The sequence below is a fragment of the Balaenoptera ricei genome, chromosome 20, assembly GCF_028023285.1.
Source record: "Balaenoptera ricei isolate mBalRic1 chromosome 20, mBalRic1.hap2, whole genome shotgun sequence".
NCBI lineage: Eukaryota > Metazoa > Chordata > Mammalia > Artiodactyla > Balaenopteridae > Balaenoptera > Balaenoptera ricei.
Window position 1 is genome coordinate 57,630,204 of NC_082658.1, and position 21,506 is coordinate 57,651,709.

At 42.4% G+C, this 21,506-nt stretch overlaps 1 protein-coding gene across 4 annotated transcripts in view; it reads left to right on the forward strand.

Moving 5' to 3' along the window:
- The window catches only part of LOC132355247 (uncharacterized), a 296,430-nt gene that overhangs the window by 260,324 nt on the left and 14,600 nt on the right, over nucleotides 1-21,506 (forward strand). For all 4 annotated transcript variants that reach the window (XM_059907486.1, XM_059907488.1, XM_059907487.1 and 1 more), the window contains one exon: nucleotides 15,560-15,637. In XM_059907486.1, coding sequence (XP_059763469.1) covers nucleotides 15,560-15,637 — 78 coding nt within the window. The remainder of the gene's footprint in view (nucleotides 1-15,559; nucleotides 15,638-21,506) is intronic.

Consider the following 21,506-nt stretch of genomic DNA (forward strand, 5'->3'; position numbering starts at 1 on the left):
TGCATGATCTTTGAGGATCCTACTTTGCTTTCTGCTCTGGGCTCCATGACCCCTCTTTGGCATCCGTGTCCCAGAGGAGTCATAACATCTGACAGCTATTTTTATGAGTGTCAGCAGCCCTTCTTCGGCAGATTAAATTTCCCCAGAAGGTAGATTTTCGCTGACGTCTTAATACTTGGAAAGGAGCAGGTGATCCTTGAGGAGTGAGTGGATATAGCATATGGTTTGCCGAGCCACAGACAGAAGCTGATCTGTGTCAGGGAAGCTTCAAGTGCTCTGCATTTGCTCTTTTAGATCATCAGGTTCTTTTTATAAGTCCTGCCGTGTCATTCTGCCATTACATGCACACAGACCCTTTTACAGTGTTTTCCACTTGCCTGTAAAAATAGATTTTGTTTTTTGCTTCAATGCTTTTAAAGGAGAAAGATTCGGGAAAAGGGTATCTTTTCACTCTTTCTAAAATTTTAATCAGTTTTCCTTCCACTATTTCAAAATGGTTGCAGAAGGAAGGTTTTTTTTTTTTTTTAGTCATTTCTGAGATATACATTTTTTTAAATTAATTAATTTATTTATTTTTGGCTGCATTGGGTCTTCGTTGCTGCGCGCGGACTTTCTCTGGTTGCGGCGAGCAGGGGTTACTCTTCGTTGCGGTGCGCGGGCTTCTCATTGCGGTGGCTTCTCTTGTTGCGGAGCATGGGCTCTAGGTGCACGGGCTTCAGTAGTTGTGGCGCACGGCCTCAGTAGTTGTGGCTCGCAGACTCTAGAGCGCAGGCTCAGTAGTTGTGGTGCATGGGCTTAGTTGCTCCACGGCATGTGGGATCTTCCCGGACCAGGGCTCGAACGGTGTCCCCTGCATTGGCAGGTGGATTCTTAACCACTGCGCCACCAGGGAAGTCCCTGAGATATACATTTTGAAGTAATAACTAGAATTATGACTTATAACATTATACCAGAACAGATAAGATTTTTAGAAATTTCATATAATGTCTGAAACATTTATATTAACATATTTCCATACAAATAACCCAAAGAAAGTTTAGTATTAGTTGTTTTGTTTGTTTGTTTGTTTGTTTATACTGCAGGTTCTTTTTTTTTTTTTTTTTTTTTTGCAGGTTCTTATTAGTCATCAATTTTATACACATCACTGTATACATGTCAATCCCTATCGCCCAATTCACCACACCACCATCCCCACCCCACCGCTGTTTTGCCCCCGTGGTGTCCATACGTTTGTTCTCTACATCTGTGTCTCAACTTCTGCCCTGCAAACCGGTTCATCTGTACCATTTTTCTAAGTTCCACATACATGTGTTAATATACGATATTTGTTTTTCTCTTTCTGACTTACTTCACTCTGTATGACAGTCTCTAGATCCATCCACGTCTCAACAAATGACTCAATTTCGTTCTTTTTTATGGCTGAGTAATATTCCATTGTATATATGTACCACATCTTCTTTATCCATTTGTCTGTCGATGGGCATTTAGATTGCTTCCATGACCTGGCTATTGTAAATAGTGCTGCAGTGAACATCGGGGTGCATGTGTCTTTTTGATTTATGGTTTTCTCTGGGTATATGCCCAGTAGTGGGATTGCTGGATCATATGGTAATTCTATTTTTAGTTTGTTAAGGAACCTCCATACTGTTCTCCATAGTGGCTGTATCAATTTACATTGTGCAAGAGGGTTCCCTTTTCTCTACACCCTCTCCAGCATTTGTTGTTTGTAGATTTTCTGATGATGCCCATTCTGAGTGGTGTGAGGTGATACCTCATTGTAGTTTTGATTTGCATTTAATAATTAATGATGTTGAGCAGCTTTTCATGTGCTTCTTGGCCATCTCTATGTCTTCTTTGGAGAAATGTCTATTTAGGTCTTCTGCCCATTTTTGGATTGGGTTGTTTGTTTTTTTAATATTGAACTGCATGAGCTGTTTATATATTATGGAGATTAATCCTTTGTCCGTTGATTCATTTGCAAATATTTTCTCCCATTCTGAGGGTTGTCTTTTCGTCTTGTTTATGGTTTCCTTTGCTGTGCAAAAGCTTTGAAGTTTCATTAGGTCCCATTTGTTTATTTTTGTTTTTATTTCCATTACTCTAGAAGGTGGATCAAAAAAGATCTTGCTGTGATTTATGTCAAAGAGTGTTCTTCCTATGTTTTCCTCTAAGAGTTTTATAGTGTCCAGTCTTACATTTAGGTCTCAAATCCATTTTGAGTTTATTTTTGTGTATGGTGTTAGGGAGTGTTCTAATTTCATTCTTTTACATGTAGCTGTCCAGTTTTCCCAGCACCACTTATTGAGGAGACTGTCTTTTCTCCATTGTTTATCTTTGCCTCCTTTGTCATAGATTAGTTGACCATAGGTGTGTGGGTTTATCTCTGGGCTTTCTATCTTGTCCCATTGATCTATGTTTCTGTTTCTGTGCCAGTACCATATTGTACTGATTACTGTAGCTTTGTAGTATAGTCTGAAGTCAGGGAGTCTGATTCCTCCAGCTCTGTTTTTTTCCCCTCAAGACTGCTTTGGCTATTCGGGGTCTTTTCTGTCTCCATACAAATTTTAAGATGATTTGTTCTAGTTCCATAAAAAATGCCATTGGTAATTTGATAGGGATTGCATTGAATCTGTAGATTGCTTTGGGTAGTATAGTCATTTTCACAATATTGATTCTTCCAGTCCAAGAACATGATATAACTCTCCATCTGTTGGTATCATCTTTAATTTCTTTCATCAGTGTCTTATAGTTTTCTGCATACAGGTCTTTTGTTTCCCTAGGTAGGTTTATTCCTAGGTATTTTACTGTTTTTGTTGCAATGGTAAATGGGAGTGTATCCTTAATTTCTCTTTCAGATTTTTCATCATTAGTGTATAGGAATGCAAGAGATTTCTGTGCATTAATTTTGTATCCTGCAACTTTACCAAATTCATTGATTAGCTCTAGTAGTTTTCTGGTGGCATCTTTAGGACTCTCTACATATAGTATCATGTCATCTGCAAACAGTGACAGTTTTACTTCTTCTTTTCCAATCTGGATTCGTTTTATTTTTTTTTCTTCTCTGATTGCCGTGGCTAGGACTTCCAAAACTATGTTGAATAATAGTGGTGAGAGTGGACATCCTTGTCTCGTTCCTGATCTTAGAGGAAATGCTTTCAGTTTTTCACCATTGAGAATGATGTTTGCTGTGGGTTTGTCGTATATGGCCTTTATTATGTTGAGGTAGGTTCCCTCTGTGCCCACTTTCTGGAGAGTTTTTATCATAACACGGTGTTGAATTTTGTCAAAAGATTTTTCTGCATCTATTGAGATGGTCATATAGTTTTTATTCTTCAATTTGTTAATATGGTGTATCACATTGATTGATTTGCATATATTGAAGAATCCTTGCATTCCTGGGATAAATCCCACTTGATCATGGTGTATGATCCTTTTAATGTGTTGTTGGATTCTGTTTGCTAGTATTTTGTTGAGGATTTTTGCGTCTATATTCATCAGTGATATTGGTCTGTAATTTTCTTTTTTTGTAGTATCTTTGTCTGGTTTTGGTATCCGGGTGATGGTGGCCTCATAAAATGAGTTTGGGAGTGTTCCTTCCTCTGCAATTTTTTGGAAGAGTTTGAGAAGGATGGGTGTTAGCTCTTCTCTAAATGTTTGATAGAATTCACCTGTGAAGCCATCTGGTCCTGGACTTTTGTTTGTTGGAAGATTTTTAATCACAGTTTCAATTTCATTACTTGTGATTGGTCTGTTCATATTTTCTATTTCTTCCTGGTTCAGTCTTGGAAGGTTATACCTTTCTAAGAATTTGTCCATTTCTTCCAGGTTGTCCATTTTATTGTCATAGAGTTGTTTGAGGTAGTCTCTTAGGATGCTTTGTATTTCTGCAGTGTCTGTTGTAACTTCTCCTTTTTCATTTCTAATTTTATTGATTTGAGTCCTCTCCCTCTTTTTCTTGATGAGTCTGGCTAATGGTTTATCAATTTTGTTTATCTTCTCAAAGAACCAGCTTTTAGTTTTATTGATCTTTGCTATTGTTTTCTTTGTTTCTATTTCATTTATTTCTGCTATGATCTTTATGATTTCTTTCCTTCTGCTAACTTTGGGTTTTGTTTGTTCTTCTTTCTCTAGTTCCTTTAGGTGTAAGGTTAGATTGTTTATTTGAGATTTTTCTTGTTTCTTGAGGTAGGCTTGTATTGCTATAAACTTCCCTCTTAGAACTGCTTTTGCTGCATCCCATAGGTTTTGAATAGTCGTGTTTTCCTTGTCATTTGTCTCTAGGTATTTTTTGATTTCCTCTTTGATTTCTTCAGTGATCTCGGTTATTTAGTAACGTATTGTTTAGCCTCCATGTGTTTGTGTTTTTTACATTTTTTTCCCTGTAATTGATTTCTAATCTCATAGTATTGTGGTCAGAAAAGATGCTTGATATGATCTCAATTTTCTTAAATTTACTGAGGCTTGATTTGTGACCCAAGATGTGATCTATCCTGCAGAATGTTCCGTGCGCACTTGAGAAGAAAGTGTAATCTGCTGTTTTTGGATGGAATGTCCTATAAAAATCAATTAAATCTATCTGGTCTATTGTATCATTTAAAGCTTCTGTTTCCTTAATAATTTTCTGTTTGGATGATCTGTCCATTGGTGTAAGTGAGGTGTTAAACTCCCCCACTATTTTTGTGTTACTGTCGATTTCCTCTTTTATAGCTGTTAGCAGTTGCCTTATGTATTGAGGTGCTCCTATATTGGGTGCATATATATTTATAATTCTTATATCTTCTTCTTGGATTGATCCCTTGATCATTATGTAGTGTCCTTCCTTGTCTCTTGTAACATTCTTTATTTTAAAGTCTATTTTATCTGATATGAGTATTGCTACTCCAGCTTTCTTTTGATTTCCATTTGCATGAAATATCTTTCTCCATCCCCTCACTTTCAGTCTGTATGTGTCCCTAGGTCTGAAGTGGGTCTCTTGTAGACAGCATATATATGGGTCTTGTTTTTGTATCCATTCAGCAAGCCTGTGTCTTTTGGTTGGAGCATTTAATCCATTCATGTGTAAGGTAATTATCGATATGTATGTTCCTATGACCATTTTCTTAATTGTTTTGGGTTTGTTTTTGTAGGTCCTTTTCTTCTCTTGTGTTTCCCACTTAGAGAAGTTCCTTTAGCATTTGTTGTAGAGCTGGTTTGATGGTGCTGAATTCTCTTAGCTTTTGCTTGTCTGTAAAGCTTTTGATTTCTCCATCGAATCTGAATGAGATCCTTGCCAGGTAGAGTAATCTTGGTTGTAGGTTCTTCCCTTTCATCACTTTAAGTATATCATGCCACTCCCTTCTGGCTTGCAGAGTTTCTGCTGAGAAATCAGCTGTTAACCTTATGGGAGTTCCCTTGTATGTTATTTGTCATTTTTCCCTTGCTGCTTTCAATAATTTTTCTTTGTCTTTAATTTTTGCCAATTTGATTACTATGTGTCTTGGCATGTTGCTCCTTGGGTTTATCCTGTATGGGACTCTCTGCTCTTCCTGGACTTGGGTGGCTATTTCCTTTCCCATGTTAGGGAAGTTTTCGACTATAATCTCTTCAGATATTTTCTCTGGTCCCTTCTCTCTCTCTTCTCCTTCTGGGACCCCTATAATGCGAATGTTGTTGCATTTAATGTTGTCCCAAAGGTCTCTTAGGCTGTCTTCATTTCTTCTCATTCTTTTTTCTTTATTCTGTTCCGCAGCAGTGAATTCCACCATTCCGTCTTCTAGGTCACTTATCTGTTCTTCTGCCTCAATTATTCTGCTATTGATTCCTTCTAGTGTAGTTTTCATTTCAGTTATTGTATTGTTCATCTCTGTTTGTTTGTTCTTTAATTCTTCTAGGTCTTTATTAAACATTTCTTGCATCTTCTCGATCTTTGCCTCCATTCTTTTTCCGAGGTCCTGGATCATCTTCACTATCATTATTCTGAATTCTTTTTCTGGAAGGTTGCCTATCTCCACTTCACTCAGTTGTTTTTCTGGGGTTTTATCTTGTTCCTTCATCTGGTACATAGCCCTCTGCCTTTTCATCTTCTCTATCTTTCTGTGACTGTGGTTTTGTTCCACAGGCTGCAGGATTGTAGTTCTTCTTGCTTCTGCTCTCTGCCCTCTGGTGGATGAGGCTATCTAAGAGGCTTGATGGGCGGGACTGGTGGTGGGTAGAGCTGGCTGTTGCTCTGGTGGGCAGAGCTCAGTAAAACCTCAATCCACTTGACTGTTGATGGGTGGGGCTGGGTTCCCTCCCTGTTGGTTGTTTGGCCTGAGGCAACCCAACACTGGAACGTACCTGGGCTCTTTGGTGGGGCTAATGACAGACTCTGGGAGGGCTTGTGCCAAGGAGTACTTCCCAGAACTTCTGCTTTCAGTGTCCTTGTCCCCACGGTGAGCCACAGCCCCCCCGCCCCCGCCTCTGCAGGAGACCCTCCAACACTAGCAGGTACGTCTGGTTCAGTCTCCCCTGGGGTCACTGCTCCTTCCCCTGGGTCCCGGTGCGCACACTACTTTGTGTGTGCCCTCCAAGAGTGGAGTCTCTGTTTCTCCCAGTCGTGTCGATGTCCTGCAGTCAATTCCCACTAGGCTTCTATGTCTGATTCTCTAGGAATTCCTCCTCCCGTTGCTGGATCCCCAGGTTGGGAAGCCTGACGTGGATCTCAGAACCTTCACTCCAGTGGTGGACTTCTGTGGTGTAAGTGTTCTCCAATCTGTGAGTCACCCACCCAGCGGTTATGGGATTTGATTTTACTGTGATTGCGCCCCTCCTACCGTCTCATTGTGGCTTCTCCTTTGTCTTTGTATGTGGGTTATCTTTTTTGGTGAGTTCCAGTGTCTTCCTGTCGTTGATTGTCCAGCAGCTAGTTGTGATTCTGGTGTTCTCACAAGAGGGAGTGAGAGCACATCCTTCTACTCTGCCATCTTGGTTCCTCTCAGAAGGAAGGTTTTTATTTGCCCTTGTTTTAGTGTCCTTTAAACTGTGTTAAATGGCAGAGTCAGTTCTCAGATAAGAAAGCTCCCTGGTCTCCTACTTCTTGTTAAGTCCAGGAGCTGCTGGTAGGTTTAGAGTCCTTATGTACTGAGTCTGACCCTAAATGTGCCTTTACCATGAATGCCTTCCACATGGGTTCTCTGGGGAAGCACTTTGAACATTCTCTTTGCCCAGCGCAGATCCCTACCGCTCCACACACTGCAGCAGGTTTGGGAGAGCCCTGGAGAAGCCGGCTGTGGCTGGATTTATTCTTCCTTTCCTTAGCTTCTCATTGATTTACTTGCATTCTAAGTAGGAAACGAGAGGCCTAAACACTGTGTAGACTTCTCTAAGGAATGTGACTTTTTAAAGGTCACTCCTTTAAAACGACAACAACAACAACAGCAATGCACTGTGGGCTTTATTCAGTAGGGATGCAGCTGAATATTCTTGAGTCCCTTCTCCTCTTGGAGAATGTTTTCTGCACCTGGCATTGAAGCCTCTCCATGGGCTGGTCTGACCTGTCTTCTCAGGCTCGCTGCTTGCTTCCATGAACTCTTGGGTCCAGCCACTCTTTTTTTTTTTTTTTTGCTTTATTTTTTCTTTCACTTTTATTGAGATATAATTGACATACAGTACTGTATAAGTTTAAGGAGTACAGCATAATGATTTGATGTATATACATCATGAAGTGATTATCACAATAAGTTTAGTGAACAACATCTCATATAGATGCAAAATGAAATAAACAGAAAGAAATTCTTTTTCTTGTGGAGAACTCTTAGGATTTACTCTCTTAACAACTTTCATATATAACATACAGCAGCATGAATTATATTTATCATGTTGTACTTTACATCTCTAGTACTTATTTATCTTATACCTGGAAGTTTGTGCCTTTTGACTGCCTTCATCCAATTGCCCCTTCCTCCAACCTCTGCCTCTGGGAACCACAAATCTGATCTCTTTTTCTTTTCTTTTTTTTTTTTTAATTATTATTTATTTATTTATTTATTTATTTATTTATTTATTTATTTTTGGCTGTGTTGGGTCTTCGTTTCTGTGTGAGGGCTTTCTCTAGTTGTGGCAAGCGGGGGCCACTCTTCATCGCAGTGCGCGGGCCTCTCACTATCACGGCCTCTCTTGTTGCGGAGCACAGGCTCCGGACATGCAGGCTCAGTAGTTGTGGCTCACGGGCCTAGTCGCTTCACGGCATGTGGGATCTTCCCAGACCACGGCTCGAACCCATGTCCCCTGCATTGGCAGGCAGATTCTCAACCACTGCACCACCAGGGAAGCCCCTGATCTCTTTTAATATGAGTGAGTTAGTTTGTTTGTTTGTTTTTCTTTTTCTTTTTTAAATTTACTTTATTTTTGGCTGCATTGGGTCTTCGTTGCTGCGCGCGGGCTTTCTCTAGTTGCAGTGAGCAGGGGCTACGCTTCATTGCGGTGCGTGGGCTTCTCATTGCAGTGGCTTCTCTTGTTGCGGAGCATGGGCTTCAGTAGTTGTGGCTCGTGGGCTCTAGAGCGCAGCCAGCCACTCTTTAAAAAACCCCTTCCTGCTTCTGAGTCTTTGCTCATGCCCTTCTGACCCTCCCTCATATGGCCCCAGATAGACACGTCTATCTTTTCTTTACTCATCGTGACCCAGATCCCAATCTAAGTTTTTCAGGGAGCGTTTGCAGATGAACCCAGATGACCATTCTCATTCTCCTTTGAGTGTTTACAAAACTTCCTCTTTTCTACTCACAAGGGGCTTCTCTGTGGAATGTTTGTTGTGTTGTAGCTGCTGCTTGACAAATGTGTGTTGTTCAGTAAGATGCTTGGAAGGGTTTCTGTGAGGAGAAAGCATTTGAGTTGAAGTCTGCATGATCAAAGGTACCAGCCATGCAAGAACCAGAGAAAGAGTGTTAGGTTGAAGGAACAGTAGGTACCAAGGCCTTGTGGCAGGAAGGAGCTTAGCATGTGGGTGATCATAGGCTTCCTTTTAAAAAAAGGACTTTTATAAGAGGACTGCATTTCCCTACAACATCTAGCACATAGTAAGGCAATCAGCTGCTAGACTGTCATCTCCATGAGGGTAGATTCCACACCTGTCTCACTTTCCATGACCAGGACAGTGATTGGCACATACCACACACTCAAACTGATGGAGGAATGGATGGCTGCTCATTGAGTAACTGAATGACTTATCTCTGGTCTGATGGCAACTTTGCATCAAAGCCAGAATGGACCAAAGATCTCCTTCACTCCTAAATGTGGGTCCGTGCTGAGCCATCTCTCTTTAGCTAAAGATGTCTGGGTGGTTTAGTGTCACTGTGCACTCAATGAAATAAGAACAGGGCACTTACTTCCTTTTTGGAGGAACATTGTCCACATGAGTGAGATCTCATCTACCAAATGTTTGGGACTTTTGGAAGCTGCTCAGTAAATTCAGGCGATTCCTACAGTATGGCTCAGCCGGTGCGCAGCCAGAAGTCACCATATATGAAGTTTTACCCCAGTGGCAGTGGGAATGTGCTGTGACCAGTCCCTGCACTCGCCCCTGTAGGATTCCAAAGCTGGCACCTCTTTTAAGATTTTGGAATGTGGATAAAGCATTCCATCATGTTAGCAGGGCACTCTTACCTTCCATGCTGCTCAGTTTATTGTTGTAGTCATTCCAAGGCTCCTTTCTGGCCCTTGTCTTGCATTCTCTCAAGGAGAAGCCTCTGCTACAGTCATTCAAAGTATTCCCTAGTGGAGTGTTGTTTTTAGCATATTGAGGAGACCATCTGTTCATAGAAGCAATACTGTAGTAAGATCAGTTTCCAAGAGCATCTGGTCTAATAAAGAATATAATCAAAAGCTTTGTTAATAATGAGCCTCCCTGATACCTTCTCTCTCAAACAACAGTAGCAACCACAACAGTTGAAACTATAGGCCTACGTCAGCATTCGGTATAAGGGTAAGGAGTGTAAACTACTCTAAACATCTTTGAAATGCTAAGTGTAATTTATTCTTTCAGTGTTCTACTTTTCAGTATTATTGTATAGGATTATAAAATAGTAGAAATAGTGGCCACTTGTTCAAATAGGGAAGTGGGTGAAGCACTTTGATGCTCTTCCTCCAATGTATGAAGACACACCAGTTCACCCTACCAAGGGGTCAAATGTTTTCTAAACAGCAAAAGTAGGTACCTTTGGAGTGATATTTTTTAGAAAAAATTCTTAGCCCAATCCTGTTTGCAAACCCATTCTGCTGCTACTACCACTGCCGATGGCCGGCCAGACCTGAATACAAGTGCAGAGGCCATCTGTAGGCTCACAGCCTATCCTGTGATTCACGAGCCAAGCTAAACTCAGGGCTCAGCTTTATTTTTGCACAGCAACAGATGACCTGGGCTGAGTATTTCTCAGCCCACAACCTAGTTGTTTTCACCATTCAACTTGAAATGTCAGGTCCAACACTGACCTGGTATAGTGGTCAGAGTTTCATATTGTATGTATACTAATATATAACTGATGAGGGTGGGAAGAAGAGACAGGATAGAATGGCAGGGTCCCTTTTACCACCTCACAATTACTGTCTAAGAGGACAATGCCTGGGGTACAGTTTGACCTTAGACAGAAACATGGTAGCACTGGATCTACCATGTAGAGGCGAAAGACAAAGGGTCTTCACTTAGTCCAGTTCTGGACACTATGAAACAGGTAAACTGCTAGTAAAACCTGAAGGGATCTCCCACACATTTTTACCCATAATATTACTGAGACCCCGAGAGCAGGATTGAAGAGGTAAGAGCATGGGCTTTGGTGTGTGTCAGACGAGTTTTTTTTCTTCTTGGCTCCAAAACTCACTATAACTGTGGTTTTAGAAAACTGTTAACGCTCCCTAAACCTCAGTTTCATTATCTGTAAAAGAGGGGTAAGAGAAGCACCTTCTTAACAAGGAACATAAGGAGCGAGTTAGAGAATATATGTGACACGATCAACAAATGTCATTGACTGGGGCACTGTGTGTACTCAGCAAATGTTGAGTTCATGATAATCCAAGATTAATATACTACCTGGTGAGTAACACATGATTGATGATAACGTTTCCTTGATCGGGTCAGTACAGAAGCCTGGGGTCGGGTAGATCAATTGAAGTTAGATGACCCCACCACTTGGTTTCTGAGAAGAACCCCACGGGGATTTACAGCTTCGGCCCCATCTCTCAGCCAGACTTGCAGTGTCAGGACGACACTGAGCAGGCTCATTGTGTCCTCAGATTTCTCTCCCTGTGGGGATCAAGGAGGGGGAGCCCAAGCCTTGGATTATGAAGACATTCTTGCCTCTCCCTGTGTAAAATGATAATGCCAAGGGTGCCTGGCACCAAGCAAGGGAATGTGTCCTCCCTCCACGGCTCCTTGACCCTACACGATAACTAGGTGCCTGCGGATATTAGACCCTGGGGACTCTCTTGAAAACCCTTGTTTCTCTCCCCTTTCTTCTTTGTTTGTTTAATCAGCTGTGTTGTACAGTGGGGTACGGGATGCGTTTCTGCTTCCTGGCAGTGATTGTTACCTTAAACAATTTTTTAATAGACTTTTTTTTGGAGCAATTTTATGTTCATAGCAAATTGGGCAGAAAGCACAGAGAATGCCCATATACTCCCTACCCCTCAAACACACACAGCCGCCCCACTAGAGGGTACCTTTGTGACAGTCAGTGAACCTACAGTGACATGTCATTATAACCCAGATTCCATAGTTTACTTTAGGGTTCACTCTTGGTGTTATACCTTCTATGGGAGTTGTTGACTTTTTACCCCAGAAATTGTCCCAGGAAAGCCTATTCCAGTCATTTGGGGCAAGGCTGGTGATGCCAGTCTATTTTCAGATAACCCGTTTTGGAGAAGAACATTTAAGATTGAGTAGAAGTAGAAAAGAAAGAAAGATATTATGGAAGGAAGGAAAGAGAGAGAAGAGAAAGGACCTTCCACTTACCCAGGCAAGTCCCACCCCCAATCTCTGAAGCTCATCACCAACAGAGGTTAATGATTGTTCTTACCTAAAATGTCCATACTTTTCCCCTGTTTCCTAAATCTGTGTCTACCATCTCACAGTGTCTTTGGGCCTTCCTCTTCTTGGAGAGAGAATTGTACCTTTGAATCTTTTCCTTGAAGCTTTTTCCTGCATATCCTCCAGGACTCCATGATGAGGCCCCCAAACTGTGAAAGGGGAAAGTTTTATTTTGAAATAGAAGGCTCAGAAATGGACTGGGGCAATTCTGCAGAGTTTTTTCCAGCACCTAAGATAACTTATTTTAATTGCTCTTGTAAAGTTCTTATAAGGAAATCTAAGTCAGCCTCCTGCACTGACATGAAACTTTGTGGGAAGTTGGCTGCCCCCGGAGCCCCGGGCAACGCTGAGATGTCCTTCCAAACAGGGACCTAGACAGCTGAAGGGCTCCAGTTACCCAAGACGTGAGTGACATGGGCACTTGGGCAGTTGGAGAAAGGGAAGGAGTAGGGCAAGGGAGCTGGTGGAGAGGAGGACAGAGGAGAAAGAAGGGCAGTGGCAAGAGGGTGGGAGCGAGGAAGGAGGGAAGCAGGGCCAGCTGAGCCATGGCGGTCAAGCAGCCTTGGGGAGGAGAGTGAAACGTCCTCTTACCACACCCCCTGCTGGACTTCGGGGGACAAGGGTGGTGCCCTGCCTTGAACCTGAGGGTATGATTGGTGGTTTACCAACCCAAATCACGCCTGTAGTGGAAACCACTCTGGCCGTCATCATTAAGGTCCCCCTCATGGCAAGCGACTATTGTAAACGAAGCTGGCCATCTTTGAGCTGGCAAGTGGAGTTTGTCCTAAACCTTTGATTCAGAATTTAAAGATGTATTAAGATTTTTTCAAGCAGTGAGTTAAAATGCACACCCATTTCAATGTTTTTATTTTACCTCATTTCTGGTCTTTTGCACTTCCTGTATTCTTCTAAAATGATTATGGATGGCATTGGCAGTGATAAAAATTAATTATTTCCCATTATAAACGTTGAATTGGTTTGAAAAAATTCACAAAATAATTTGTAAGATTTTATAGAGAAAGGGGCGATAAATCAAAATTTTAACCTTGGTTAATGTGTGAGACGGAGGTGGAATTGGAAAAAGAGATGGGACTTACCAACTTTTTAAACTGTCTCTATATCGGTCGACCTGTTAAAATGAGTGTATATTACTTTTGTCATTTTTTTTTTAAGAGTATTAGTCATTTTTTATTTTTATTTATTTATTTTTGGCTGTGTTGGGTCTTCGTTTCTGTGCGAGGGCTTTCTCTAGTTGTGGCAAGCGGGGGCCACTCTTCATCGCGGTGCGCGGGCCTCTCACTATCGCGGCCTCTCTTGCTGTGGAGCACAGGCTCCAGACGCGCAGGCTCAGTAGTTGTGGCTCACAGGCCCAGTTGCTCCGCGGCATGTGGGATCTTCCCAGACCAGGGCTCGAACCCGCGTCTCCCGCATTGGCAGGCAGACTCTCAACCACTGCGCCACCAGGGAAGCCCTTGTCATTTTTTTTTAAAGTAAACTCAAAATAATTTTTAAAATTTTGCCATGTGTTTTTTTTTAAAAAGCCTGCTTCATTAAGTGAAAACCTTTTAATTCACTCACTCTTTTTAACTGTATAACATTTTGTTAATTAAATGGTATTTTCTTAACTATTTAGCAAATCCTTTCGGCCAATTTTTTTTTTTTATAAATTTATTTACTTTATTTATTTTTGGCTGCGTTGAGTCTTCGTTGCTGCGCGCGGGCTTTCTTTAGTTGCGGCAAGCAGGGGCTACTCTTTGTTGTGGTGCGCGGGCTTCTCATTGCGTTGGCTTCTCTCGTTGCGGAGCACGGGATCTACGTGTGGGGGCTTCAGTAGTTGTGGCATGTGGGCTCAGCAGTTGTGGCTCTCGGGCTCTAGAGCGCAGGTTCAGTAGTTGTGGCGCACGGGCTTAGTTGCTCCGCGGCATGTGGGATCTTCCCGGACCAGGGCTCGAACTCGTGTCCCCTGCATTGGCAGGCGGATCCTTAACCACTGCGCCACCAGGGAGGCCCCTTTCTGCCAATTTTATATGTCAGCCCCCCTGCCAAAGTTGAGTTTGGCATTTGTCCCTTCTATGGGCCATATAGGCCTTTCTTTCATGAGCAGATGTTCACTGTATGAATTCATATATGTGCATTTACTTCAGAGCTTCAATAGCTTAAATAACTTTTTTTCAACTATGAAGTTTCAAGCTGACAGAAAAGTCTGGAAAATAACAAATATCCATGATCCATCATTTAGATTTAACAAATATCTTTCCATATTTGCTTCAGATCCTTAAAAATAATTACAGTGGGGACTTCCCTGCTGGTGTAGTGGTTGGGAATCTGCCTGCCAGTGCCGGGGACACAAGTTAGATCCCTGGTCTGGGAAGGTCCCACATGCCGTGGAGCAGCTAAGCCCGTGTACCACAACTACTGAGCCTGCGCTCTAGAGCCCGAGAGCCACAATTACTGAGCCCGTGTGCTGCAACTACTGAAGCCCGCACACCTAGAGACCGTGCCCCGCAGCAAGAGAAGCCACCGCAATGAGAAGCACGCGCACCATAGTGAAGAGTAGCCCCTGCTCGCCACAATTAGAGAAAGCCTGTGCACAGCAACGAAGACCCAATGCAGCCAAAAAAAAATTACAGTAATAATAATAAAAAAATACTACAGTTATTTATCCCCTGCCTTCATCTCAGCAGCAGCTATTTCCCTGAAGTTGGTCTGTATCTTCCTGTCCAGTGTTTTAAACTTTTATTTTATGTGTGTATCCATAAACAATATGCACCATTATTTTATATTTTAAAATTAAACCAAAATATTTTGGTGCTGTATACATAATTACTTTCTGCTGTTTTTCATCAACTTTTTTTTTCAGATTTGTCCAAGTTAATATATGGTTCCTTCACTTTCATTGCTGTATAGCTATTCCATTGTATGACTACTGCAATTTATTTGTCCATTTTCTTATTGATTCAAGACATTTCTGATTTTTCCCATTGTAAAAAATGCTGCAATGAACATCCTTGTCTGTGTCTTCTTGTGCACTTGAAGCAGAGTGCATCCCTGGGTTGTCCTAGCAGTGGAACCGATGGGTCCTTGAAACGCCTTTCAGAATTTAAGAGGGAGAGACAAAGAGAGAAATGTGCAAAGTCTTAGGTTTTCTTCTGGAAGGTTGGTTTTAATAATGATTCTGGGTCATCTCATCTCAGCTGAGGATGAATTCTCCACTTCCATTCACCACTTTTCTCCCAAATTTGAAAACTGGGAAACCTCTATATCAAAGTCCTGATTATGAACAATATGTCAGTCAGAACTCAAAGAACTGGGAATTCCCTGGTGGTCCAGTGGTTAGGACTCCACGCTGTCTCACTGCCGAGGGCCTGGGTTCAATCCCTGGTCAGGTAGCTAAGATCCCACAAGCCATGTGGCCAACAAAACCCCCCAAAATGAAAAACAAAAACCTCAAATAACTAACTCATCCTGAAGCTGAACTAAAGAGGAGACTGGTGAATAAGTTACTTTTTCTTTCTTTTCTCCCAGACTATTGCACATCAATTTGGAATATATTAAACAAGACACCAAGATCAATGAGCTTATTCAAAAAGAAGATAAGTCTTGGTAAGTAGGATGATGAATTTAAAATCCTGAGTTGTTATGAACCAGACTGAAGGATGGCCCTGTGCTGTTACTTGACTGGCATCCCATGATGGTATTTTCCCCTCCTTCTAGATCATTTTCAGAGTGTGGGCATCAGCAGATTCCAGGTGATGGATAGGCAGCTTCATTTTAATAGCCTGTTTGTTCCAAGTGACCTGTGGCCTTTCCAGGAGAGGTAAAATAAATCCTCTGGTCGTTGCCCCCTTCCTGCCTCATACCAACCTTGTCATGAATCAGGCCTCCCAATCTGAGTGCACCAAGGGCTGACAGACCCACGAGGACCAGCTGCTGCCTGGTACCTTTGCTCACCTGAGGTTTCTTCAGCCCCCATCCCGTGTGAGCACCTGCTGTGAAGGTGTACAGCACCTGTTCCAGACCTTCCCGAGGCTTCCCAGTGCCGCCAATACCTCAGCCCTCTGGGTCCCAAAGAGTGCCACCTGCCCTAGGTGTGCTGCAGCATGGACTCAGGTGGCCTATAGCTAAATATGTTGCATTATAATTATTAATTTCCAGGCATATTTCACAAATTTTATTGCTGAGGACAAGGCTAAAATAAGCATTTAAATTTAAAAATCGTTAGTTTTAAAGAAAAATATTAAGTACATAAAAGTGCACGTGTCTGTCGCAAATACTGTGCAGAGCATACACAGGTAACTAGATTTAAGAGACATCGCCTGGCCAAATAATAGTCTGGAGTAAGGGCTATAAGCCCCTGAATTTCCATGGGCATCACACTCGTGTGCATGTTGATTTGGGCCTGTCTCTTCAGTTCTTTGAGTCTCTTTTTACCCAGCAGGAAAATATGGGGGTTGGACTAATTAGTGATTCTCAGCCCGGTCTTTACCTTTGAAACCCCTGGGCAGATTTTTTTTTTTTTTTTTAAACATCTTTATTGAAGTATAATTGCCTTACAATGGTGTGTTAGCTTCTGCTTTATAACAAAGTTAATCAGTTATACTTATACAATATGTTCCCATATCTCTTCCCTCTTGCATCTCCCTCCCTCCCACCCTCCCCATCCCACCCCTCTAGGTGGTCACAAAGCACCAAGCTGATCTCCCTGTGCTATGCGGCTGCTTCCCACTAGCTATCTATTTTACATTTGGTAGTGTATATATGTCCATGACACTCTCTCACTCTGTCACATCTCACCCCACCCCTTCCCCATATCCTCAAGTCCATTCTCTAGTAGGTCTGTGTCTTTATTCCCGTCTTGCCACTAGGTTCTTCATGGCCTTTTTTTTTTTTTTCCCTTAGATTCCGTATATATGTGTTAGCATACTGTATTTGTTTTTCTCTTTCTGACTTACTTCACTCTGTATGACAGACTCTAACTCCATCCACCTCATTACAAATACCTGGGCAGATTTTTTGAGCACTGATCCTGGCGTCCTCTCCAGACCCACTCAGTTAACATCTCTAGCTCAGTGTTGTCTATGAGGTTCTCCAGGTAGTTGTAGGCAGGCAAGACTGAGACCCACTAGATATGATGATGTATGAGGTTCCTCCCAGGTCTAGGATTAATTGATTTTCTGATCCCATGGATAGAAAATAAATGCAGAGTAAGTGCTGATTCAGTAACAGTAGAGGGCGCTCATTGTCCCCTCAGGCTCAGCCACAACAAGAGTGATTTTTAACCGCTGTCCAGGCCTGGGTCACCACTGGGCTGGAAGGTCCCTGAGAGCAGGGCAATGCTGCTTTCTTTTCTTTCCTTTCTCTGGGTTTCACCAGTTCCTACCACAGCAGTTGGTGTGGAGGAGGTGGTTAGTAGATGTTGTATGAAGGAGTGACAAATCGAAGTTCAGGAACGTGACTTTATCAGGGCATCTAGGATTAATCACATGGTCAGAGATGAGTAACCAAACTCACAAGAGATGATTTTTGTACCAGAATTCCAGTTTATCAGTTTCTCAAGGGATCTCTCCTGGATCCAAGAAGTGGAACCAGTCTTGGTCCCAGTGTGGTCTCTTCCTGGTGAATGGGATCAGAAGGTTACTTGGTGAGCACAGAACAAAAGTTGGACCTTCTTATGTGCCTTTTCTATCCAGTTCTGATGATCCAATGGCCTGGCCTCCATTTCTTTAAGGCTATTTTTATGTAAAGGGTCAGGATCAATCATCCAGAATCAGAGTGCCTGTTGGACCTGCTGGTGACACACTGATAGGTTTTCTTCTTCTATTTTGCCTTTTCGAATACTCATGCAGACCCCCCACCCTGCCGTTTACACTCGTTCGTTACCACAACACCATCTCCCAAGGGTCGGATTGTTTTGCGTTGAGTTGGGCTGCTTGCTCATGACATACTTGGGACAGGCTCTCTAATCTCCTCAGTAAGGTTGCTCAGATCACTCTGCAAGACAGGTTACTTCTGGAAAGCTGTCCTGAGACAGCTAATCCCATCCTTCTCGCAGGCTTGATTTACAGGGGTGGCATCTGCTGACCTTACGTTTTGAGAGCTGTCTTAGTTTGAGGACTGCAGTGCTTCATCCACCTCCTACAATTACCACGACTAAAAATACTTTTAAGGGTGAAGAGTCTTCAAGGGAACTTTGCAACCTGGCCTGTCCTCCTTGTATCTTGATGCCATATTATAAGGCAATAGCCTTGTTACTGTGCTAAGCTACATATTACCTGCTAGACCAATATTTCAGGTGATAGTTGATTGTAGGCCAGCCTTTACACTGAGCTTTCTGATCATTTTGCCTTTTCCCTACAAATGTACCCAATAGTCATGTTGCTGTGATGTTCTTGATTGCTGTAGTACCACCATTTGGCCTCAATATGCAGAATTAGCCACCTTCCCTGTGCCTCATGCCAAGGCTTCATTTTTCTCACACAAATGTGAGCTTCCATACATGTGTGTCAGCCATGGTCCCCTACATGCCACCTCCCTCTCCCACCACCAATAGTATAATTTGGAAGCTTCCAGAAGAACAAAGATGTATTTGTGTTCATAGGTGCTGGAATTTTCTAGAGAAAAGTATGAAACATGCTGCTGCAGGTCCAAACTGAACTCTGGGTATGTTTACACATGTTTGTTTGCCTTTGATCCTGTTACTGAAAAGAACTTGGGTCTGCTCTCCTGACGTGCAGCAAAGCCAGTCTACTGACACTGGGTTGTGCTGAAGGAAAGTGCAGGGTGCCGAGCAAGGAGAATGGGCAGCTCACGCTCAAAAGACCCGAGCTCCCCGAAGGCTTTCACGGAAGGGTTTTTAAAGACAGTGTGGGGGAGAGGGTTGCAGGTGTGTGACCGGCTTGTGCATAATTCTCTCATTGGTTGATGATGAGGTAACAGGAAGATGTTTTGGGAATCTCAGTCTTCTGGTTGCAGCCGGTCTGGGGTCTACGTGCTGGTGGTCGGCACGCGGTGAACTTCTTCCACCTGGTGGGGGTTTCAGTATCTGCAAAACAGCTCAGGGACACGGCTCAGGATGTTATCTACAGCCCTTGAGGAGGAACTAAAGGTCCTTGGCTTTGTTATATGGCTAAACTATTATTGTTTTGTCTTGCTTGACTGCTTTCCTTTGTTTCTGCTCTTTTCACTTCTCTGATTAAATTTATTCTTTCAGAGTCAGGGAAGGTCTAGGAGGCTAAAGCTTTTCTACAAACAAGAGGTGGGGGACATGGGGGAGTCTGTCCCTGGGAAGGCCCCGCAGGGTCCTGCTCGGTTTCAGTTTGATGAGCTGTGTGAGTGTCACTCAGAGTCACTCACATGCCGGTCAGTTGCCAATCCTGGATTTCAGGCACGTATCTGTCAGGCTCCACCACTGGCCGCCCCTGGTTGTTAGTGTGCTTGAATGAAAGCAAGTGCTTCCACCACACAGACATGGTAGAGTAACTTTAAGGACTTGCTCTTGTATTAAGGAAGCTCTTTCTTAAAATTAACTTCCATTTTTCTTCCTGCACTCACAGTCTAATTGCACTATAGGGTGTGCGTGTGTGGTGTGGGGTGTGTGTGTGTGTGTGTAGGTACTTGCACATGAATAGAACATTTACGGAAGGATAGGTAAGAAACTGGAAGCAGTGATTACTTCAGGGAAGAGTACTGATGAACTGGGGTAGGAAGAGATATCATTTTTTATTTTTAACATTTTGTCCTATTTTAGACTTCTTTATTCATTAAATAAGACATTGTATCTGAATGATCGTATGATCTCCTGAGTCCCTCCTCTAAGAGTCTTAATCCTCTTAGAGGGTATATTTTGTACTTTCTTTCTCCAATCTCTTTACTGAATTCAATTCTGTTGCCTACATAGAAATACCTCATTTTTCCAGCATTGTCTGAGAATGAAATTTTCCACACTGTGAATTCTCCTGGTAAACGGTTCTAATTCCTTTATATTGTTGAAGTTTGGAGCAATTATTAATGGAATATTTATAAGTTGTATTACATACCTTCCTATACTCTTTTTAAACAGCTTTATTGAGATACATTTCACATACCACAACATTCACTGAACATTAAAAGTTCAGTGGTATTTAGCATATTCACAGAGATGTGCAACCATCACCACAGTCTAATTTTAGAACATTTCAACACCCCAGAAAGAAACTCCATACCCATTAAGCTCCTGCTAATCTAGTTCTGTCTCTATGGATTTGCCTATTGGACATTTCACATAAATGAAATCACATAATATGTGGTCTTTTGTTCCTGTCCTCTTAAACTGAGCAGAGTTAACAGTATTTTACCTTTTCCTGATAATTTAGGCTTATTGTTATTGACAGTATGCTTACGATGATCTCAAGAAATACCGAGGCAGGGAGGCTGCTTGCCTTTGCATTCCATGGTCCATTAAGATGTACATGACTCTCTCTGTTGCCCAGGCCATTAGGCGACTTCTTGAATACCTTGTCTTGTGACTTTTAACTCTTGTTTTAACCATCATTTCTGATTCTCCCATTTTTGCAAAGTTGGACCATTAGTACCTAAAACTAGATGAGACCCAAAGTCTCATGCCTTCTCTTGACCCGGGCTTATAACATAACTCCAGTGTGAACCTCTTTGGTGTGTTTCTCTCCTTCTTCTGGAGTGATTAAACAGGCTGACATCTTCCCTCCTTTCACTGCTATCTTGAGCATCTTGTATCATTCAGTCAGCTAAATTCCACCTTAGCAGTAAATCCCCCACAAGTATTTTATGATCTCTCTGGTTTCAGCGGTGTTAAACCCTTTGATTCCTTGTATCTTTCCTCTCCCTTTTCTTCAAATAGCCTGTAGCCCTCATGTCAAGGACTTTATCCACTTCCCTTTCTCTAAAATTGCCTAATTGTAAAAGAACACCTTCCTTTATTTCCCTTAAGAGCATGCATAATCAAAACATTCTTGAACGCAAACCTCCAGGCAGGGTGGGGCAGAGCAGCCCCTAAGTCAATGGGGCACATGTCTGCCAAGTCCAAGAGCATTTGCATGTTTGACAGGGAGAGAGGATATTTGACATCTGAACTGTCCTGGGCAGTAGAGTCTCTATAAGTATTTTCTTTATCTTTCAGTAGGATGGCATGAGGAGGGGGAGTTTAACTTGGGGCACTGTTTCTGGTCTGGGTCAGACTCTTAACAGGGCTGTTTGGGGCTTGAGTCAGGGTGGCAGGGAGGGAGTTGTCACCATTCTGAATTTAACCAGAGGAGCATGACAGTCTGACCAGGAGTATGTCACAGGAATTTGAGATTTCGTGGCTTCTTATCTTTTGCTCATTGTCAGGATAAGCCCAGAAGTTTGGGGCACCCTTGCTGACAGCAGTTCTGAGTCACAGTGCATCTGGAGACCCAAGAAAATTCAGTCTATGTCAGGGAAACCAACCTTTCACTGGGCCTGGCTTGGGCAGGGGAAG